Source organism: Microcaecilia unicolor, chromosome 1 (assembly GCF_901765095.1).
Source record: "Microcaecilia unicolor chromosome 1, aMicUni1.1, whole genome shotgun sequence".
Classification (NCBI taxonomy): domain Eukaryota; kingdom Metazoa; phylum Chordata; class Amphibia; order Gymnophiona; family Siphonopidae; genus Microcaecilia; species Microcaecilia unicolor.
The window spans coordinates 531,614,324-531,633,056 of NC_044031.1; the positions used below are offsets into that span (position 1 = coordinate 531,614,324).

The 18,733-nt window shown below is 41.4% G+C and overlaps 1 protein-coding gene across 4 annotated transcripts in view; it reads left to right on the plus strand.

Annotated features, from left to right (window-relative positions):
- CPNE3 (copine 3) overlaps nt 1-18,733 on the plus strand; it is a 144,878-nt gene that overhangs the window by 122,991 nt on the left and 3,154 nt on the right. For all 4 annotated transcript variants that reach the window (XM_030216255.1, XM_030216273.1, XM_030216246.1 and 1 more), the window contains exon 15: nt 6,688-6,924. In XM_030216255.1, coding sequence (XP_030072115.1) covers nt 6,688-6,924 — 237 coding nt within the window. The remainder of the gene's footprint in view (nt 1-6,687; nt 6,925-18,733) is intronic.

An 18,733-nucleotide genomic window follows, 5' to 3' on the forward strand; every position in this document is an offset into this window, starting at 1 on the left:
TAAGTTTGCCCACTGACAAAGACATGAGCAGCCCATAATTGAAGGGTAGGTTATTGGTAACAGTGAGAGATAGCACATCACAAATTAAATCCGGAAAATCACATTGTGGAAAGTATATGAATTTATTTGCATTCTGCAGAGGGAAATAAGTATTTGATCCCCCACCAACCAGTAAGAGATCTGGCCCCTACAGACCAGGTAGATGCTCCAAATCAACTCGTTACCTGCATGACAGACAGCTGTCGGCAATGGTCACCTGTATGAAAGACACCTGTCCACAGACTCAGTGAATCAGTCAGACTCTAACCTCTACAAAATGGCCAAGAGCAAGGAGCTGTCTAAGGATGTCAGGGACAAGATCATACACCTGCACAAGGCTGGAATGGGCTATAAAACCATCAGTAAGACGCTGGGCGAGAAGGAGACAACTGTTGGTGCCATAGTAAGAAAATGGAAGAAGTACAAAATGACTGTCAATCGACAAAGATCTGGGGCTCCACGCAAAATCTCACCTCGTGGGGTATCCTTGATCATGAGGAAGGTTAGAAATCAGCCTACAACTACAAGGGGGGAACTTGTCAATGATCTCAAGGCAGCTGGGACCACTGTCACCACGAAAACCATTGGTAACACATTACGACATAACGGATTGCAATCCTGCAGTGCCCGCAAGGTCCCCCTGCTCCGGAAGGCACATGTGACGGCCCGTCTGAAGTTTGCCAGTGAACACCTGGATGATGCCGAGAGTGATTGGGAGAAGGTGCTGTGGTCAGATGAGACAAAAATTGAGCTCTTTGGCATGAACTCAACTCGCCGTGTTTGGAGGAAGAGAAATGCTGCCTATGACCCAAAGAACACCGTCCCCACTGTCAAGCATGGAGGTGGAAATGTTATGTTTTGGGGTGTTTCTCTGCTAAGGGCACAGGACTACTTCACCGCATCAATGGGAGAATGGATGGGGCCATGTACCGTACAATTCTGAGTGACAACCTCCTTCCCTCCGCCAGGGCCTTAAAAATGGGTCGTGGCTGGGTCTTCCAGCACGACAATGACCCAAAACATACAGCCAAGGCAACAAAGGAGTGGCTCAGGAAGAAGCACATTAGGGTCATGGAGTGGCCTAGCCAGTCACCAGACCTTAATCCCATTGAAAACTTATGGAGGGAGCTGAAGCTGCGAGTTGCCAAGCGACAGCCCAGAACTCTTAATGATTTAGAGATGATCTGCAAAGAGGAGTGGACCAAAATTCCTCCTGACATATGTGCAAACCTCATCATCAACTACAGAAGACGTCTGACCGCTGTGCTTGCCAACAAGGGTTTTGCCACCAAGTATTAGGTCTTGTTTGCCAGAGGGATTAAATACTTATTTCCCTCTGCAGAATGCAAATAAATTCATATACTTTCCACAATGTGATTTTCCGGATTTAATTTGTGATGTGCTATCTCTCACTGTTACCAATAACCTACCCTTCAATTATGGGCTGCTCATGTCTTTGTCAGTGGGCAAACTTACAAAATCAGCAAGGGATCAAATACTTATTTCCACCACTGTATATATATAACATACACACAAATGAATATGTTGATATGGAGAAAGGAAGGAAGGGAGAAAGAATAACCAAAATGTATATGTATGTATGGTTATTTCCAAAAAAGCGAGCTCTTTCTCCCTTCCTTCCTTCTTTCCTTCTTATCCAGAACTCCCTCTTCCTCTCCAATAGTATTTCCCCCACACCTTTTTTTTTGTTACATTTGTAACCCGCGCTTTCCCACTCATGGCAGGCTCAATGTGGCTTACATATTGTATACAGGTACACTGCTCCTAGTGCCAAAGTGACTTTGGAAAATGCTGTTGCCCTTAGTCTGGTATATTTATTCAGGAAATATTTCTGCCTGGAAAGGGTAGTAGGTGCGTGGAGTGGCCTCCTGGTGAAAATGAGGAATTCACCTGAATTAAAGTAGAGGAGTGTGGTAGCCGTGTTAGTCCACTCTTAAGGTTATCAATAGAAATCAAACAAAATAAAACATGGAAAAGAAAATAAGATGATACCTTTTTTATTGGACATAACTTAATACATTTCTTGATTAGCTTTCGAAGGTTGCCCTTCTTCCTCAGATCGGAAATAAGCAAATGTGCTGGCTGACAGTGTATATAAGTGAAAACATTTAAGCATTACTATGACAGTCAGCTAGCACATTTGCTTATTTCCGATCTGAGGAAGAAGGGCAACCTTCGAAAGCTAATCAAGAAATGTATTAAGTTATGTCCAATAAAAAAGATATCATCTTATTTTCTTTTCCATGTTTTATTTTGTTTGATTTCTATTGATAACCTGAATTAATGAAATCATAGGGCAAGCACAGGGGATCTCTGTAGAGAGGAAGGGATTGTAGATCTTATTAGTTGGTATGATTGGGTAGACTGGATAGGCTATATGGTCTGTCAACGAGGCTGTTTCTTCTTACAACAGTACTCTATCCTCTGCCTTAGACACTCTTGCACCTTTGATGACCCGCCCTGTAAGGCGTACAAAACCCCAACCTTGGCTGACTTCTAATATCCGCTACCTACGTTCCTGTACCCGCTCTGCCGAACGCCTCTGGCGGAAATCTCGGGCCCTTGCTGATTTCTTACACTTTAAGTTCATGCTGACCTCCTTCCAATCTGCTCTTTTACGTGCCAAAGAGGATTATTATATCCAACTGACCAACTCTCTTGGCTCTAATCCTCGACTTCTCTTCACCACATTGAACTCTCTCCTCAAGGTGCCCCCTCCCCCAACTCCCCCTTCATTATCTCCTCAGACCCTTGCTGAATTCTTTCACAACAAGGTTCAAAAGATAAACCTTGCTTTCTCTACCTCACCACCTCTCCCTCCACTAGTCCGTTCCCCTCTCTCTCCTTCCCCTCATTCCCTTTCCTCCTTTCCTGAAGTTACTATTGAGGAAACTACACTTCTCCTTTCTTCCTCAAAATGTACCACCTGTTCCTCTGATCCCATTCCCACCTACCTTCTTAATGCCATCTCTCCTTCTCTTATTCCTTTTATCTGTCACATTCTCAACCTCTCACTTTCCACTGCGACTGTCCCTGCTGCCTTTAAACATGCTGTGGTCACACCTCTCCTTAAGAAGCCTTCACTCGACCCTACTTGTCCCTCTAATTACCGACCCATCTCCCTCCTTCCTTTTCTCTCCAAATTACTTGAGCGTGCTGTTCACCGCCGCTGCCTTGATTTTCTCTCCTCACATGCTATTCTTGACCCACCACAATCTGGTTTTCGCCCTCTCCACTCAACCGAAACTGCGCTTACTAAAGTCTCCAATGACCTATTACTGGCTAAATCCAGAGGTCAATATTCCATCCTCATTCTTCTTGACCTTTCCGCTGCTTTTGACACTGTCGATCACAGCATACTTCTCGATACCCTGTCCTCACTTGGATTCCAGGGCTCTGTCCTTTCCTGGTTCTCTTCCTACCTCTCCCTCCGCACCTTTAGTGTTCACTCTAGTGGATCCTTTTCTACTTCTATCCCTCTGCCTATCGGCATACCTCAGGGTTCTGTTCTTGGTCCCCTCCTCTTTTCTATCTACACTTCTTCCCTTGGTTCATTAATCTCATCCCATGGCTTTTCCTACCATCTCTATGCTGATGACTCCCAAATCTACCTTTCTACCCCTGATATCTCACCTTGCATCCAAACCAAAGTTTCAGCGTGCTTGTCTGACATTGCTGCCTGGATGTCTCAACGCCACCTGAAATTAAATATGACCAAACTCGAGCTTCTCATTTTCCCCCCCAAACCCACCTCCCCGCTCCCCCCGTTTTCTATTTCTGTTGATGGCTCTCTCATTCTCCCTGTCTCCTCAGCTCGAAACCGTGGGGTCATCTTTGACTCTTCTCTCTCCTTCTCTGCTCATATCCAGCAGATTGCCAAGACCTGTCATTTCTTTCTTTACAACATCCGTAAAATCCGCTCCTTTCTTTCCGAGCACTCTACCAAAACCCTCATCCACACCCTTGTCACCTCTCGTTTAGACTACTGCAATCTGCTTCTTGCTGGCCTCCCACTTAGTCACCTCTCCCCTCTCCAGTTGGTTGAAAACTCTGCTGCCCGTCTCGTCTTCCGCCAGGGTCGCTTTACTCATACTACCCCTCTCCTCAAGACCCTTCACTGGCTCCCTATCCGTTTTCGCATCCTGTTCAAACTTCTTCTACTAACCTATAAATGTACTCACTCTGCTGCTCCCCAGTATCTCTCCACACTCGTCCTTCCCTACACCCCTTCCCGTGCACTCCGCTCCATGGATAAATCCTTCTTATCTGTTCCCTTCTCCACTACTGCCAACTCCAGACTTCGCGCCTTCTGTCTCGCTGCACCCTACGCCTGGAATAAACTTCCTGAGCCCCTATGTCTTGCCCCATCCTTGGCCACCTTTAAATCTAGACTGAAAGCCCACCTCTTTAACATTGCTTTTGACTCGTAACCACTTGTAACCACTCGCCTCCACCTACCCTCCTCTCTTCCTTCCCGTTCACATTAATTGATTTGATTTGCTTACTTTATTTTTTTTTTTGTCTATTAGATTGTAAGCTCTTTGAGCAGGGACTGTCTTTCTTCTGTGTTTGTGCAGCGCTGCGTACGCCTTGTAGCGCTATAGAAATGCTAAATAGTAGTAGTAGTAGTAATATCTGTCATTTTTTGTGTTTCTCTGTTGCTTATTGTGATGCCTCTTTAATGACATGATAATGTGTGTGTTCAGCATTGAACGATGAGTCAGAAGATTTTGATTGGCTGTGGTGGACTAGATCTAGTCTATGAGACCTTATTGGGTCATGTTCCTCCTTGTATCTCGGGTTATCCAACCATAAGTTAGTAATGGCAATGATATTAATACTCCTCCTTCCCTTACCTCCTTTGACACTGTCTTGTTGTATTGTAGACTATCGACAGAGGAAACTGTTCATTTCTCAAGTACTGTCTTTAAAAAAAAATCCCATAACACATACTATGTACATCCCAATTTGGAACAATCCAAAATTCAAAATTAACAATTAACAATTGTTGCATAAATTGGAATACTTGGAAAAAAGCTGGTATATGGACTCTCAATGATGTTATAAAAGATAATTCTTGGCTACCTTTTGCCCAAATAAGTATAAAATATGGTCTTAAAAGTTCTCAATACTATAAATGGGTTCAACTCAAACACTGTGTAACTAACTCCGTAGATATAAAAAAATTAACTACTGATTACCCTTCTTGTTGGCAACTTTGCAAGTCTTTTATGACTTCCAAAAAAGTCGCATCTAAATGGTACAAAATACTACAGTTAACTAAATTCAAAGAACCTACTAATACCATGATCATGGGAATGCGATCTAAATGCCCAACTAGATGAAAAAACTTGGGGAAAAATTTTGGTTTAAAATTACTCATACCACCAAATCAGCATCCATTTCACAATCTATGTTCTACTTAGCATACAGAGCCCTATGGACTCCTGCTAAACTCGCCAAATTGAACACAATAAAACCAAAAAACAGTGCGAATAAATGCTGGACCTGTGAAAAAGATGTTGGAAATCTTAAACATATCATCTATTCTTGCCCATATATTCAAGAATATTGGAATTCTGTATGGGACACAATCTTCCACCTAGAATATTCAAGTTGTTTTATCATATAATATAGTTATATGTGGATCACTAATGTTACAATCATCAATAGACAAATATCAAGCACAATTACTGGATTTAATGTTACATCAAGCCCTTAGAACACTTTTCTTTTGTTGGAAAGATCTTGACAAAGTAAATTATTTATCATGGTGGAATTCTGTGTGTATTTTAGCTAAATATGAATATGCTGCGGCTGAAAAACATAACTCACTTGTTAAGTACAACAAAATATGGTCTCCTTTACTAAACCCACTACGTAATAACCTTTGTCAGAATTGAAATTATGTATTACTCCTGTGATTTATGATTATGATCTGTTATCGAAATAATCCCGGACTTGCCCTAACTTGAACATGTATGCTGATGCTTGTTACTGTTAACTTGTTAAGCTGGCTAATTGCTTTATTTTAGCCATTTGTTATCATTTATAAAACACAATAAAAATATTGGAACTAAAAAGTACTGTCTTTTTTTTTTTTTGACCTGGCAGTTTCCTCCTGCTCCGTTGAGCTTCTAGTTGGAATTAGAGTTGGAATGTGGCACCATAAGCCATTATTTGCAAATATCCAGGGATTTATTCCCCTCTTTTACAGTATATCCCCTCATAATTTACCTAGCCCAGTCAGTGCATCAATAGTCCCTGGCTAGAGGCCTTGTACAAAGGCTTCTTGGGGAGTCCTCCATTATTTCTAAATTGTGCAATGACTGGGTCTTCTACTCCCTTTCCCTCCCCCAGGCTCTGAGAACACTTCTTGGCCCTGGTTGTTTTAGGCCACGACCTAAGGTTGTATACTTGGCCCTGGTTTCAGGCCAGGGCCTAGGTTACATTCTTGGCCCTAGTTGTTTTAGGGAGTAGAAGGCTTGATCAGGGAATAGAATCCTGGTTCCTTCAGTCACCGAGCCACTAGGCCAACCCCTCAAGCACCAGTTTCTAATACATGGTGAATGACAGACATTATAGAGATCTAAATCAATATGTTTGGTTTTTTTTTGTTTTTCACAGCAATACTTTGTACTTCTGATAATCACAGATGGTGAAATAACTGATCTCGATGAAACAAGAAATGCCATTGTGAAAGCTGCAAAACTTCCTATGTCCATTATTATTGTTGGTGTTGGAGGTGCAGACTTCAGTGCCATGGAGTTTCTTGATGGCGACAATGGAGGTCTCAGATCAGTTACAGGGGAGATGGCTATCCGAGATATTGTGCAGTTTGTTCCTTTCAGAAAATTCCAGAGCGTGAGTACTATTTATTAACATTCTCTAACGTTTCAACCAGCTAATCAGAAAAGAAAAGGAGGAATTGATGTTAGAGTTCACTAAGCACAACCTGAAATTTCTACAAACATTAGGGGATTGGCTACTCTATAAATTGACTACAGTTGCCATCTGTTCAAACTGTTCAAAGAAAGGGATTGTTTAAATCTTTATTCATGTTATCGGCATCATAGATATGGAACTCTTTACCTTTGGTGTTGTGTTGTGAAAATGTTTATATTACAAGAAATTTTTTTTAGCCTGAGCTATATTAGTTTTGTAATGTTCAAGATATTTCGTGGAATGTTTTATTTTAAATATTTATAGATGTCATGATTGTTGACTGTTACATATGGAAGTTTTATTGTAAACTGCTAAAAGCTCATGGTTTGTGTAGTACATAAGAATAACGTTTTTACTATTAATGTCTCATGATCAGAATTTTCAGCATTCGTTGTATATTTTGTTATTCTTTGCTGAAGGGGGACATTAGCTGGGATAGAGTGATTTTCTATATATTGCCTATTTGCTTTTGGTTTTGAAAAGAAACATACATTTTAACATTATAACATTGGAAGACTTGTGGCTCAATTTAAATTGAAATTTTACTGAAATTAATTTTAGACACACTAATATTTTACCTCTCTTTGTTGTTGTTGTTGTTGTTGTTATTATTGGAGGGTCCAATGTCAAATATGACCAAAGGGGGGACACTTCTGATTTTTTTTTTTCATTTTTGCCTCCTGCATTGTATAAGTTTCTATTGACTAAGCAGCAAGAATGAAGGCAGATATCAAGGGACAGTGCAAATAATACTGGTAAGAAATTAGGAAATCAGCTCAAGAAATGAAACGCAAAAAATAGAGAAGACAGAAATAAAGAGAACCTGCTCTGAAGATGAGAAAAATACTTTGGCCACTTTTTTTCTGGTCACTCTGTAAGAAGCTTTGCTATTTTGAAAAAGATATTTAACGCAGAGGCATTAACACTTTTTGGCACGGTGCTAAAAAATCTTACAACATTACCCACCGTTTCAGATTTGCCTCCAGATTTGGCTATTTAGCAGATTTTCTACTTTGTGTGCATTTCCTAGGGTGGATTTCTTTACGTTTTTCCATAGCGCCACTCGCAGACAGACTTCTCATCAACGGAAAACATGCCCAGCTTCACGATTTCCATGTTCTTTTGTGTATACAACTTTCATTTTGATATTGTAAATAGACTAAAGAAGTCCATAAGTTTTTCTGCAGAATCTGTCTTTTCTAATTTTCAGAATTTTGTTTAAAAAAATTCAGCTCAGTCATTGGCTGATGGAAGGGTTATCTGTGGAGAGTCAGTAAATGTTAGAACATTAACATATGTAAGGTGTTCGACTATTTTAAACAGTTTCCTAGAATAAGATTTGAATAATAATTCTTTTTAGAAAAATTAATGTAGTATTTATATTAGCTTTTTTTCCATAGTAGCTTTACAGCAATATCATTTGTTTTATACAATTGACGCTCCAAGAATCTACAATTCTGTTTTAAAATTAGCAATGCATTACTGAAACAAGGAGTTTTAGGAAGTCTTTTACTAAGGTGTGCTAGCGTTTTCAGCTTGTGCTAAAAGTTGACGCTAAACGCTGAGATGCCCATAGGAATATAATGGACATCTCAGCGTTTAACGCCAGCTGATTTTTTACTGCGACCTAAAAACACTAGCGCACCTTAGTGTGCCTAAGGGTCAAATGTTTCCAAAGAGGAGCAATATCATCCAGGGTAGTTTGAATTTCAGAATTCCAGTTGTCCAACATAAATTGTGGGCTATTTTGGTTCAATAAAAGTGGAGAAAGTATAGTCCAAAATAAATCTTGATTATTAACTTGTAACCTCAGACTGGTGGGTTGTCATACTAGTCCAAATGGTTAAATGTTCAGTTGGAATACTTACTTCAAATTGCCCACAGGGAGCATCGATATTGTTTTTATTGCACTTTATATTTAAAAAGTATTTAAAATCAATATGTTAAAAACCATTAAAATCAGATTAAATTGTTTAAAAGGTTAAAAAAAAACATTAAAATGTTTAAAATATGTTATCACTTTAAAATTCCAATTCCAATGTTCACCTTCCTATACTGGATCCAGTTTACATAAATTAATTTTAAAAATCAGGTAAATTTTTGTTGTTGTTATCAACACCAGAATTTACTTCACTGGTGTTCTCAGACTATCAGGTACGTATGCTTTTCAGTGTTTGTGTGTGCTCACTGAACTCAGGGGTCCTTTTACCAAGCTGCGGTAAAAGGGGGCCTGCACTAACTTCAGCACATGTTTTTGACGCGCTAGTGTTTTTAGCACATGCTAAACGCTAGAGACACCCATATATTCCTATGGGTGTCTCTAATATTTAGCGCGTGCTTATTTTTAGCACGCACTAAAATTGTTAGCTCATGAGTGGTCTTTCAAAAAATCTTCTGAGCAGTGCCCATGTTTAGAGTGTAAACTAATACCACCAATATCGGGCTTTATTGTTGTTTCTCAAGCAGTTTCATATGTAAGTAGCAAATAACCACATCCACTCAGAATCCTAAAATGAATTTTTATCCATTCTAATAGACCTCAGCAGCACAACCCCAAGCTCCATTATTTTATTGCTCTAAGCTTTACATTCCCTCTTGTCATCGGTCTTTTATTTACACATAAATATAATCTCCATTATTCAGCTGGCGGCAGTCAGCGTTTTTTTAAATGCTGATCGTTGCCAGCTAAATTATCTCCTGAAATTCAGTGACGGGCCATGTCCACTCCAAATTATTGAGGATAATTTGGGGTGGGCAGGCTGTCAGAGGTTATGCAGGCCTTGCCAATATTCAGTCGGGGCCGCATAAGAGTTATGCAGCCCTGGCTGAATATTGGGCCACTCCAGCGCGCATAATTTTTTGTTGTTGTTGTTGTTTAAAAAAAAAAAAACAAACCCGAGCCTCCTCCCACCCCAGTGTCCCTTTTTCCCCTCCTTCCCTCTCCTCGCATTGAGATACCCTCCCCGTAAGACCCCGCCTCCCCTCAACCATGAACTACATCCCTGGTGGGCCAGTGGGGGGCAGGAGCTCAGCTCACTCCTACCCCTTGCAGCGTCTCAGTAAAATGGCTGCCATGACCTCTCGCGGCAGCTCGCAGTACTGCACGATATTCAGAGCCTGCATACAACAGCTGGTTTGGTCAGATAGTCCTTCAGAATCAACTCCACCCCTCCTAGGCCCATTTGGTTTCTATTCCATAAGTACATAAGTACATAAGTAGTGCCATACTGGGAAAGACCAAGGTCCATCTAGCCCAGCATCCTGTCACCGACAGTGGCCAATCCAGGTCAAGGGCACCTGGCACGCTCCCCAAGCGTAAAAACATTCCAGACAAGTTATACCTAAAAATGCGGAATTTTTCCAAGTCCATTTAATAGCGGTCTATGGACTTGTCCTTTAGGAACCTATCTAACCCCTTTTTAAACTCCTTCAAGCTAACCGCCCGTACCACGTTCTCCGGCAACGAATTCCAGAGTCTAATTACACGTTGGGTGAAGAAAAATTTTCTCCGATTCGTTTTAAATTTACCACACTGTAGCTTCAACTCATGCCCTCTAGTCCTAGTATTTTTGGATAGCGTGAACAGTCGCTTCACATCCACCCGATCCATTCCACTCATTATTTTATACACTTCTATCATATCTCCCCTCAGCCGTCTCTTCTCCAAGCTGAAAAGCCCTAGCCTTCTCAGCCTCTCTTCATAGGAAAGTCGTCCCATCCCCACTATCATTTTCGTCGCCCTTCGCTGTACCTTTTCCAATTCTACTATATCTTTTTTGAGATACGGAGACCAGTACTGAACACAATACTCCAGGTGCGGTCGCACCATGGAGCGATACAACGGCATTATAACATCCGCACACCTGGACTCCATACCCTTCCTAATAACACCCAACATTCTATTCGCTTTCCTAGCCGCAGCAGCACACTGAGCAGAAGGTTTCAGCGTATCATCGACGACGACACCCAGATCCCTTTCTTGATCCGTAACTCCTAACGCGGAACCTTGCAAGACGTAGCTATAATTCGGGTTCCTCTTACCCACATGCATCACTTTGCACTTGTCAACATTGAACTTCATCTGCCACTTGCACGCCCATTCTCCCAGTCTCGCAAGGTCCTCCTGTAATCGTTCACATTCCTCCTGCGACTTGACGACCCTGAATAATTTTGTGTCATCGGCGAATTTAATTACCTCACTAGTTATTCCCATCTCTAGGTCATTTATAAATACATTAAAAAGCAACGGACCCAGCACAGACCCCTGCGGGACCCCACTAACTACCCTCCTCCACTGAGAATACTGGCCACGCAATCCTACTCTCTGCTTCCTATCTTTCAACCAGTTCTTAATCCATAATAATACCCTACCTCCGATTCCATGACTCTGCAATTTCTTCAGGAGTCTTTCGTGCGGCACTTTGTCAAACGCCTTTTGAAAATCCAGATATACAATATCAACCGGCTCCCCATTGTCCACATGTTTGCTTACCCCCTCAAAAAAATGCATTAGATTGGTGAGGCAAGACTTCCCTTCACTAAATCCGTGCTGACTTTGTCTCATCAGTCCATGTTTTTGTATATGCTCTGCAATTTTATTCTTAATAATAGCCTCCACCATCTTGCCCGGCACCGACGTCAGACTCACCGGTCTATAATTTCCCGGATCTCCTCTGGAACGCTTCTTAAAAATCGGAGTAACATTGGCTACCCTCCAGTCTTCCGGTACTGTCCAAAAATAAATATGTGTGTGTGTATTAGTTGATATTTAGTTTTGATTATGGGTCTTGCCTGTTGCAGGCCTCAGTTTTATCTCCTTTTTCTTTTAAGAGAGCCTGTTAGCTAGGGATTTCCATTAGTAAAAATATTACATCCTGCTTGTCCTTGGGGAAAGCAAAATCACACACCTGTAGCAATCTCCAAGGACAGCAGGTTGAATATTCTTACTGCCCTACCCTCCTCCCCTTGGAAGTGAATTCTATCAGCTATTCTGTCAGACTGAGTTGGTCCCATGTGACGACAGGGTTGGGAACATAAGTGTTACCATACTGGGACAAACCTAAGGTCGATTGAGCCCAGTATCCTGTTTCCAACAGTGGCCAGCCCAGGTCCCAAGTACCTGGCAAGATCCTAGAACAGTAGAACAGAACAGGTGCGTGCATATGCGGTGAGCCACTTCCATGGGAGTATTTCCCATACTAGGTTCCATCAGATGACGTAACACGTCAATAAGAATATTCATTAATGCTGTTCTCAGAAAATACCTTCTACAGGTGTATAACTTTGCTTTGTAGAAGTAAAGCTTTCTTTCTCAAGCACAGTGAGGGAGGACATACATTGCAATTATAGCCATGCCTGAAAATGCCAGATTCTAGTTCATGATTGTAAAGTCTACACACTGGCAGACTTTGGAAACACTGTCTTAAAGGTACTTTGCAAACTCTCCCCCCTCCCCGTCCCCAATGTGCCACGGCTACCTCAATAGACGGGGAGTGATTTTGTACCCTCATCTTTCTTGCACCCTGTGTGGCCACACCACCCTTGGGACAGCCCTATAAGTGGGTAATGACTTTAGCTTTAGAGTCTTTCTTTCTCTCCCCACCCCTGTAATTCTTTTCGTTACACAAGTGTTGATCTTCTGAAAGAATTTTCCATGCATTTTAGTTTTCTTAATTTATTTCAACACCACCTTAATAATTTCAGCATTTATATAATTCACCTCCCCTTTAAAAAAAGAATCATGTGGAAACAAATCAAAGATCCATCCAGCTAATCAAATTAGTCATTAGACCATATTCCTAATAGAAAGTATTGTATTGCCACAGTTTATTTAACCTAGTAATGTAAACTGAATGCAGCCTGCTGTATACCACATGCGGCCTTTATTTGTACATTAACTTGTCAACCAGAAGCCCACTAGAACACAAGAAAAAAAAGCTCAGAGACTCGGTGTAATTTTGGTTACTGTGCTTGGACCTAGATGAGATCCAGTTAAATCTTTAGAGAGTAGACCCTCATTACGGATGCATTGAGCCTTCCCAGCTCTGCCAAATCCAAGGGCTGACTGTGTTAATAAATATTTAACCACACGAATGAATATAGAGGATACAGAGAAACTTCTAGGAATGCATGCTCATGCTTTAAGCTCACACAAGATAACAGTGGAAGAATTATTATGTTGGAATAACATACTCAGTGCATGTGGTAGTTTGTGTATGAGAGAGAGATTAGTTTTAGTGCATATAGAGAAATCAGCTTCAAATTGGACTTGGTTTTATAATATATTATGAGCATCAGTATAATCTTTAATATTTGTTGAATCATTCTATTTTAATTTTAGATAGTGGTTTGGGGATTGATGGATAAAAGGTTTATTTTGGGGTAGGCTCTCTTTACGGGGAGTTAATATAATTGGAACCCATCTTTTTTTCTTAAGTGTGTGTTAATCTCTGCGTAGAATTGGTCTTTCCAAAGATGATGTCAAGAAGACTAAGGAGAAGGTGTGGGACCAGTAAAGTACAATTCCTTACCTGATAACTGATATTCCTTGAGTTCAACCAAACCTGTAGGATATAATTTCACTTCAGAAGGGGGAGACTGCAAATTCCTGCTCCATTCACCATATGGAGCTAACGTTTCAGCATTCTTTTAGCAAGCCATCTCCATATTTGAGTCCTATGTCCTCTGTCTTTTTTATTTAATTAGAATAAGTTACAGGAACACAAAAGAAAAATGCATATTGTAAAGGGGGGGGGGGGGGGTCCACTTCCTCCTCTTGGGTGGAGCCAGCAAGCCTGCGGGGCTCCCAGGGTTCCAGGACAGAATGCTGCTGATACTGGGACTCGGGGCCAAAGTATTTTATTATCAAGGCAATTGCATACCAAAAATTATAATATATTCTTCAAAACAAAAGGTACAGCCCTCTTAATATAGTCTTCAAAAGAAAAAGGTACAGTCCTCATAAAATAATCTTCAAAAGGAAAAAAGGTACAGTCCAGGTCGCAAAATCCCAAAGCAAACGCTCAGCTCCTCAAGACCTCAGGTCTTCTATTAGGGCATTAGCTTTCCCTCCCCCCCCCCCCCCCCCTTCAGAAGGGTTTAGTAAGAGTTCAGCACACTTCCAATATAGCACAACAGTTCAGAACAAATCTTCATGGACAGTCTTTGCACATCAAACCAATACAACAAATCACCTGCCTTTTCACAGCACAGAGGGAACCCTGTAAGGAGCAGGGTTGGCAGTTTCTCCCACCTCTCAGCACCACGCCCGGTGTGGCCTCCTCCACTGCCTTCAAGTGCTGGGCAGGGCCACCTTTGAATTCTCCCACTCCATGGTAGCTGGCTCCTCTCCCTTAGGCAGCTCTAGTGGCAGGCTACTTCCTTCCTCCACATACTCCATGGAATCTCTCTCTCCATTCATCTCCCCTCGCTCCTGGTGACTGAGAGCCTCCAGGAAATCTGCTCTCCCCTTCTCACAGCTGGGGGGAATTATATACTGATGGCGAAGCCAGGGAAACTGAGCTTCATCCTTCCCTCTCCCTCTAGTGGGGAAGGAGTAACAGGCTCACCCAGCCTCGAGCCATTGCGCCCCCAGCTGGGGCTGGGAATCCATTCCATTTTTTTAGGACTACTCTCTTCTCTCATTCTTTTAAGGACTTCTGGGACCCGTAGTTCTGGGCTCAGCTGCTTCACTGGGGAATCTCTGGGGCTTGCCTTGTCACAATATTCAAAAAAGATATAACCGCCTCATTGCATTCGAGTCCATTTAAAGGAGAGACCTCTAGGATGGTTTTAAACCACCAATTTAAATTATAAGAAAATCAAATATATCTGCAAGCATTGAAGAAAAAAACATTTAGAACCCTAAATATCACCTGCTACTAATAAGCATCCTATATTCATATATTAAACTGCAATTGTATCTAGTAAGAAATATTCTAAATGTACAGGATCAAAAACATATAGGAATTGTTTTCATATATTACCAGGCATTTAGAAAGAAACTTTAGGAAAAAGGACACTCCCACGGCTAAAACCTTAGGTTTAAGCTGCAGAGAAGCATTTAGTCTTAATTGAATGAGCCTGGAAACATCAGGAAAGTTGTAGTTTAATATTTGAATGTAGGACCTGCTGTGCCTTCTAGAAGCTGTCTGTTAATGCTAAAGACTGTAACAGTTAAGTTTCAACCTCTGATAGAAAGTTCAAGTTTAAAACCATAGGGAAAAGAGTTTCACACTATTTAAACTAATAAAGTTTGCTTTTTTAAATCAAACCATTTTTAACAATAAGCCTACAGTTTCTCTTTTATCCCAATCTTAAAATCACCAAAGCACAGAGCAAAATAATGCTTACCTAGAGAAATGTCATTTTCTCTCAGAATGCCTCAGAAAAGAAGGTTACCTGGGACCTTGTCTCTGTATATAGCTTTCATTCTAAAGGAATTGCTTCAAACAGACCCTCTGATAATTAACACAGTGATCAGATTGTCCTAGTGACCTTTGCAGCTATTCTGCCTTTTTCACAGTACTTTAATAGCTAATTCAGGTCAGAAGCAGTGCTTCCTCTGTCTGGCAAAGAAAAGAAAAGAACGTTTTCAAGTCAGAAAGTTTGACCCTGCTCTTCTACTATATTTTTTAATGCTCTAAGCTGTAACAGTTCAATTTCAACCTCTGGCAGAAAGTTCAAGTTTAACAATATGGGGGAAAGGATTTTATAGTATTTAAATTAATTAATAAATGAAAATTGCCTCCTTTTTTAAATGAAGAATAAACTAGGTCCTGCTGTGCCTTCTAGAAGCTATCTGTTAATGCTGTAGATTGTAACAGTTAAATTTCAACCTCTGACAAAGTTCAAATTTAAAACTATGGGGAAAAGGGTTTTACATTATTTAAACTAGTTAATAAAGTTTGCTTTTTGAAAATCAAATCAATACACCTACAGATTCTCTTTTATCCCAGTCTTTAAATCACCAAAGCACAGAGCAAAATAATGTTCACTTTCCCACAGATATGTCCTCTTCTCTCAGAACTCCTCAGAAAAAGAGGAACAGCAGCACTGTAGTCAGCAGGATTTGAACGTGCATGGGGAGACCCCAGTGGATTTCAAGTCCATCACCTTAATCACTCAGCCTAAGAAAGGAAAGTGCTCTGGCTCGTCAGGAGTGGAATTTGAACCTATGCCTCCAAAGAAGACTGCAACCTGAATGCAGCATCTTAGACTGCTCAGCCATCTTAACAACTGGAAGGAGGATATATTACCATAGTGTGGCATGCGTAAAGTGGAATTTTGTACCTATTCCCCCCCCCCCCCCACCCCCCAAAGAAAAAAGCAAAATTTAATTTAACTAGTACATTGAAGTAGATAGGCATATTAAGGCTACACCCATATGTAGTGAAGCAGGGAGATTCTGGATTTAACTCAGGTCGTTAAGTATTAGCTCAAAGTGAGTTACATTCAGATACTGTAGGTATTTATGGTCTGCCAATTTCTTTTTAAGGGGTTGTCACCTGCTGTGCTGTACTTTGAGAAAGTATTTTCTTTATGTTTCAACTTTTTTATTGATGGTTCCAAACAACCGACATAACCATTGCATTTAATATACAACAATGCTAGTTACAAACTGCGCTCTCCAAACAATGGAAAGCGTACAGTGGGGGAAATAAGTATTTGATCCCTTGCTGATTTTGTAAGTTTGCCCACTGACAAAGACATGAGCAGCCCATAATTGAAGGGTAGGTTATTGGTAACAGTGAGAGATAGCACATCACAAATTAAATCCGGAAAATCACATTGTGGAAAGTATATGAATTTATTTGCATTCTGCAGAGGGAAATAAGTATTTGATCCCCCACCAACCAGTAAGAGATCTGGCCCCTACAGACCAGGTAGATGCTCCAAATCAACTCGTTACCTGCATGACAGACAGCTGTCGGCAATGGTCACCTGTATGAAAGACACCTGTCCACAGACTCAGTGAATCAGTCAGACTCTAACCTCTACAAAATGGCCAAGAGCAAGGAGCTGTCTAAGGATGTCAGGGACAAGATCATACACCTGCACAAGGCTGGAATGGGCTACAAAACCATCAGTAAGACGCTGGGCGAGAAGGAGACAACTGTTGGTGCCATAGTAAGAAAATGGAAGAAGTACAAAATGACTGTCAATCGACAAAGATCTGGGGCTCCACGCAAAATCTCACCTCGTGGGGTATCCTTGATCATGAGGAAGGTTAGAAATCAGCCTACAACTACAAGGGGGGAACTTGTCAATGATCTCAAGGCAGCTGGCACCACTGTCACCACGAAAACCATTGGTAACACATTACGACATAACGGATTGCAATCCTGCAGTGCCCGCAAGGTCCCCCTGCTCCGGAAGGCACATGTGACGGCCCGTCTGAAGTTTGCCAGTGAACACCTGGATGATGCCGAGAGTGATTGGGAGAAGGTGCTGTGGTCAGATGAGACAAAAATTGAGCTCTTTGGCATGAACTCAACTCGCCGTGTTTGGAGGAAGAGAAATGCTGCCTATGACCCAAAGAACACCGTCCCCACTGTCAAGCATGGAGGTGGAAATGTTATGTTTTGGGGGTGTTTCTCTGCTAAGGGCACAGGACTACTTCACCGCATCAATGGGAGAATGGATGGGGCCATGTACCGTACAATTCTGAGTGACAACCTCCTTCCCTCCGCCAGGGCCTTAAAAATGGGTCGTGGTTGGGTCTTCCAGCATGACAATGACCCAAAACATACAGCCAAGGCAACAAAGGAGTGGCTCAGGAAGAAGCACATTAGGGTCATGGAGTGGCCTAGCCAGTCACCAGACCTTAATCCCACTGAAAACTTATGGAGGGAGCTGAAGCTGCGAGTTGCCAAGCGACAGCCCAGAACTCTTAATGATTTAGAGATGATCTGCAAAGAGGAGTGGACCAAAATTCCTCCTGACATGTGTGCAAACCTCATCATCAACTACAGAAGACGTCTGACCGCTGTGCTTGCCAACAAGGGTTTTGCCACCAAGTATTAGGTCTTGTTTGCCAGAGGGATTAAATACTTATTTCCCTCTGCAGAATGCAAATAAATTCATATACTTTCCACAATGTGATTTTCCGGATTTAATTTGTGATGTGCTATCTCTCACTGTTACCAATAACCTACCCTTCAATTATGGGCTGCTCATGTCTTTGTCAGTGGGCAAACTTACAAAATCAGCAAGGGATCAAATACTTATTTCCCCCACTGTATTTACAAGAATGCGAAAACAAAAGGGTCCACATTCTCCCATCAATCGTTTTCTCCCATTTCCCCCCGAGAAAGTATTTTCTGTAATAATATTACATGTAATAACTAAGTTTAAATTGTTCAAAAGTTATACAAATCATGGAATTTTTGACAGGTTATGATACTTTTATTTCCTTGCCTATCATGTTATCCTCTCTCACCCTCTTCCCTCATCAACAGTCTCTTTCCCCCAAATCATCCCCTGGCTGGTTCTTCCTTAAATATACCCGTGGGTATATGTATGTGCACTGTGACATCCCCTCCATATTTTAACTGGGTGGGAGATAACAAGCACTTATCGTCTTAAACACAGTGGGTCCTAGTTCACCAATATTATCAGCTTCCGCGGGGGTCTTTATTAGTGCATGCAGTTTTCACCCAACCTAGTTACGTTATTTAATTGAGCCGTATTCAGTTCCAGGCAGCAGAGTGCCTGGAACTGAATATGG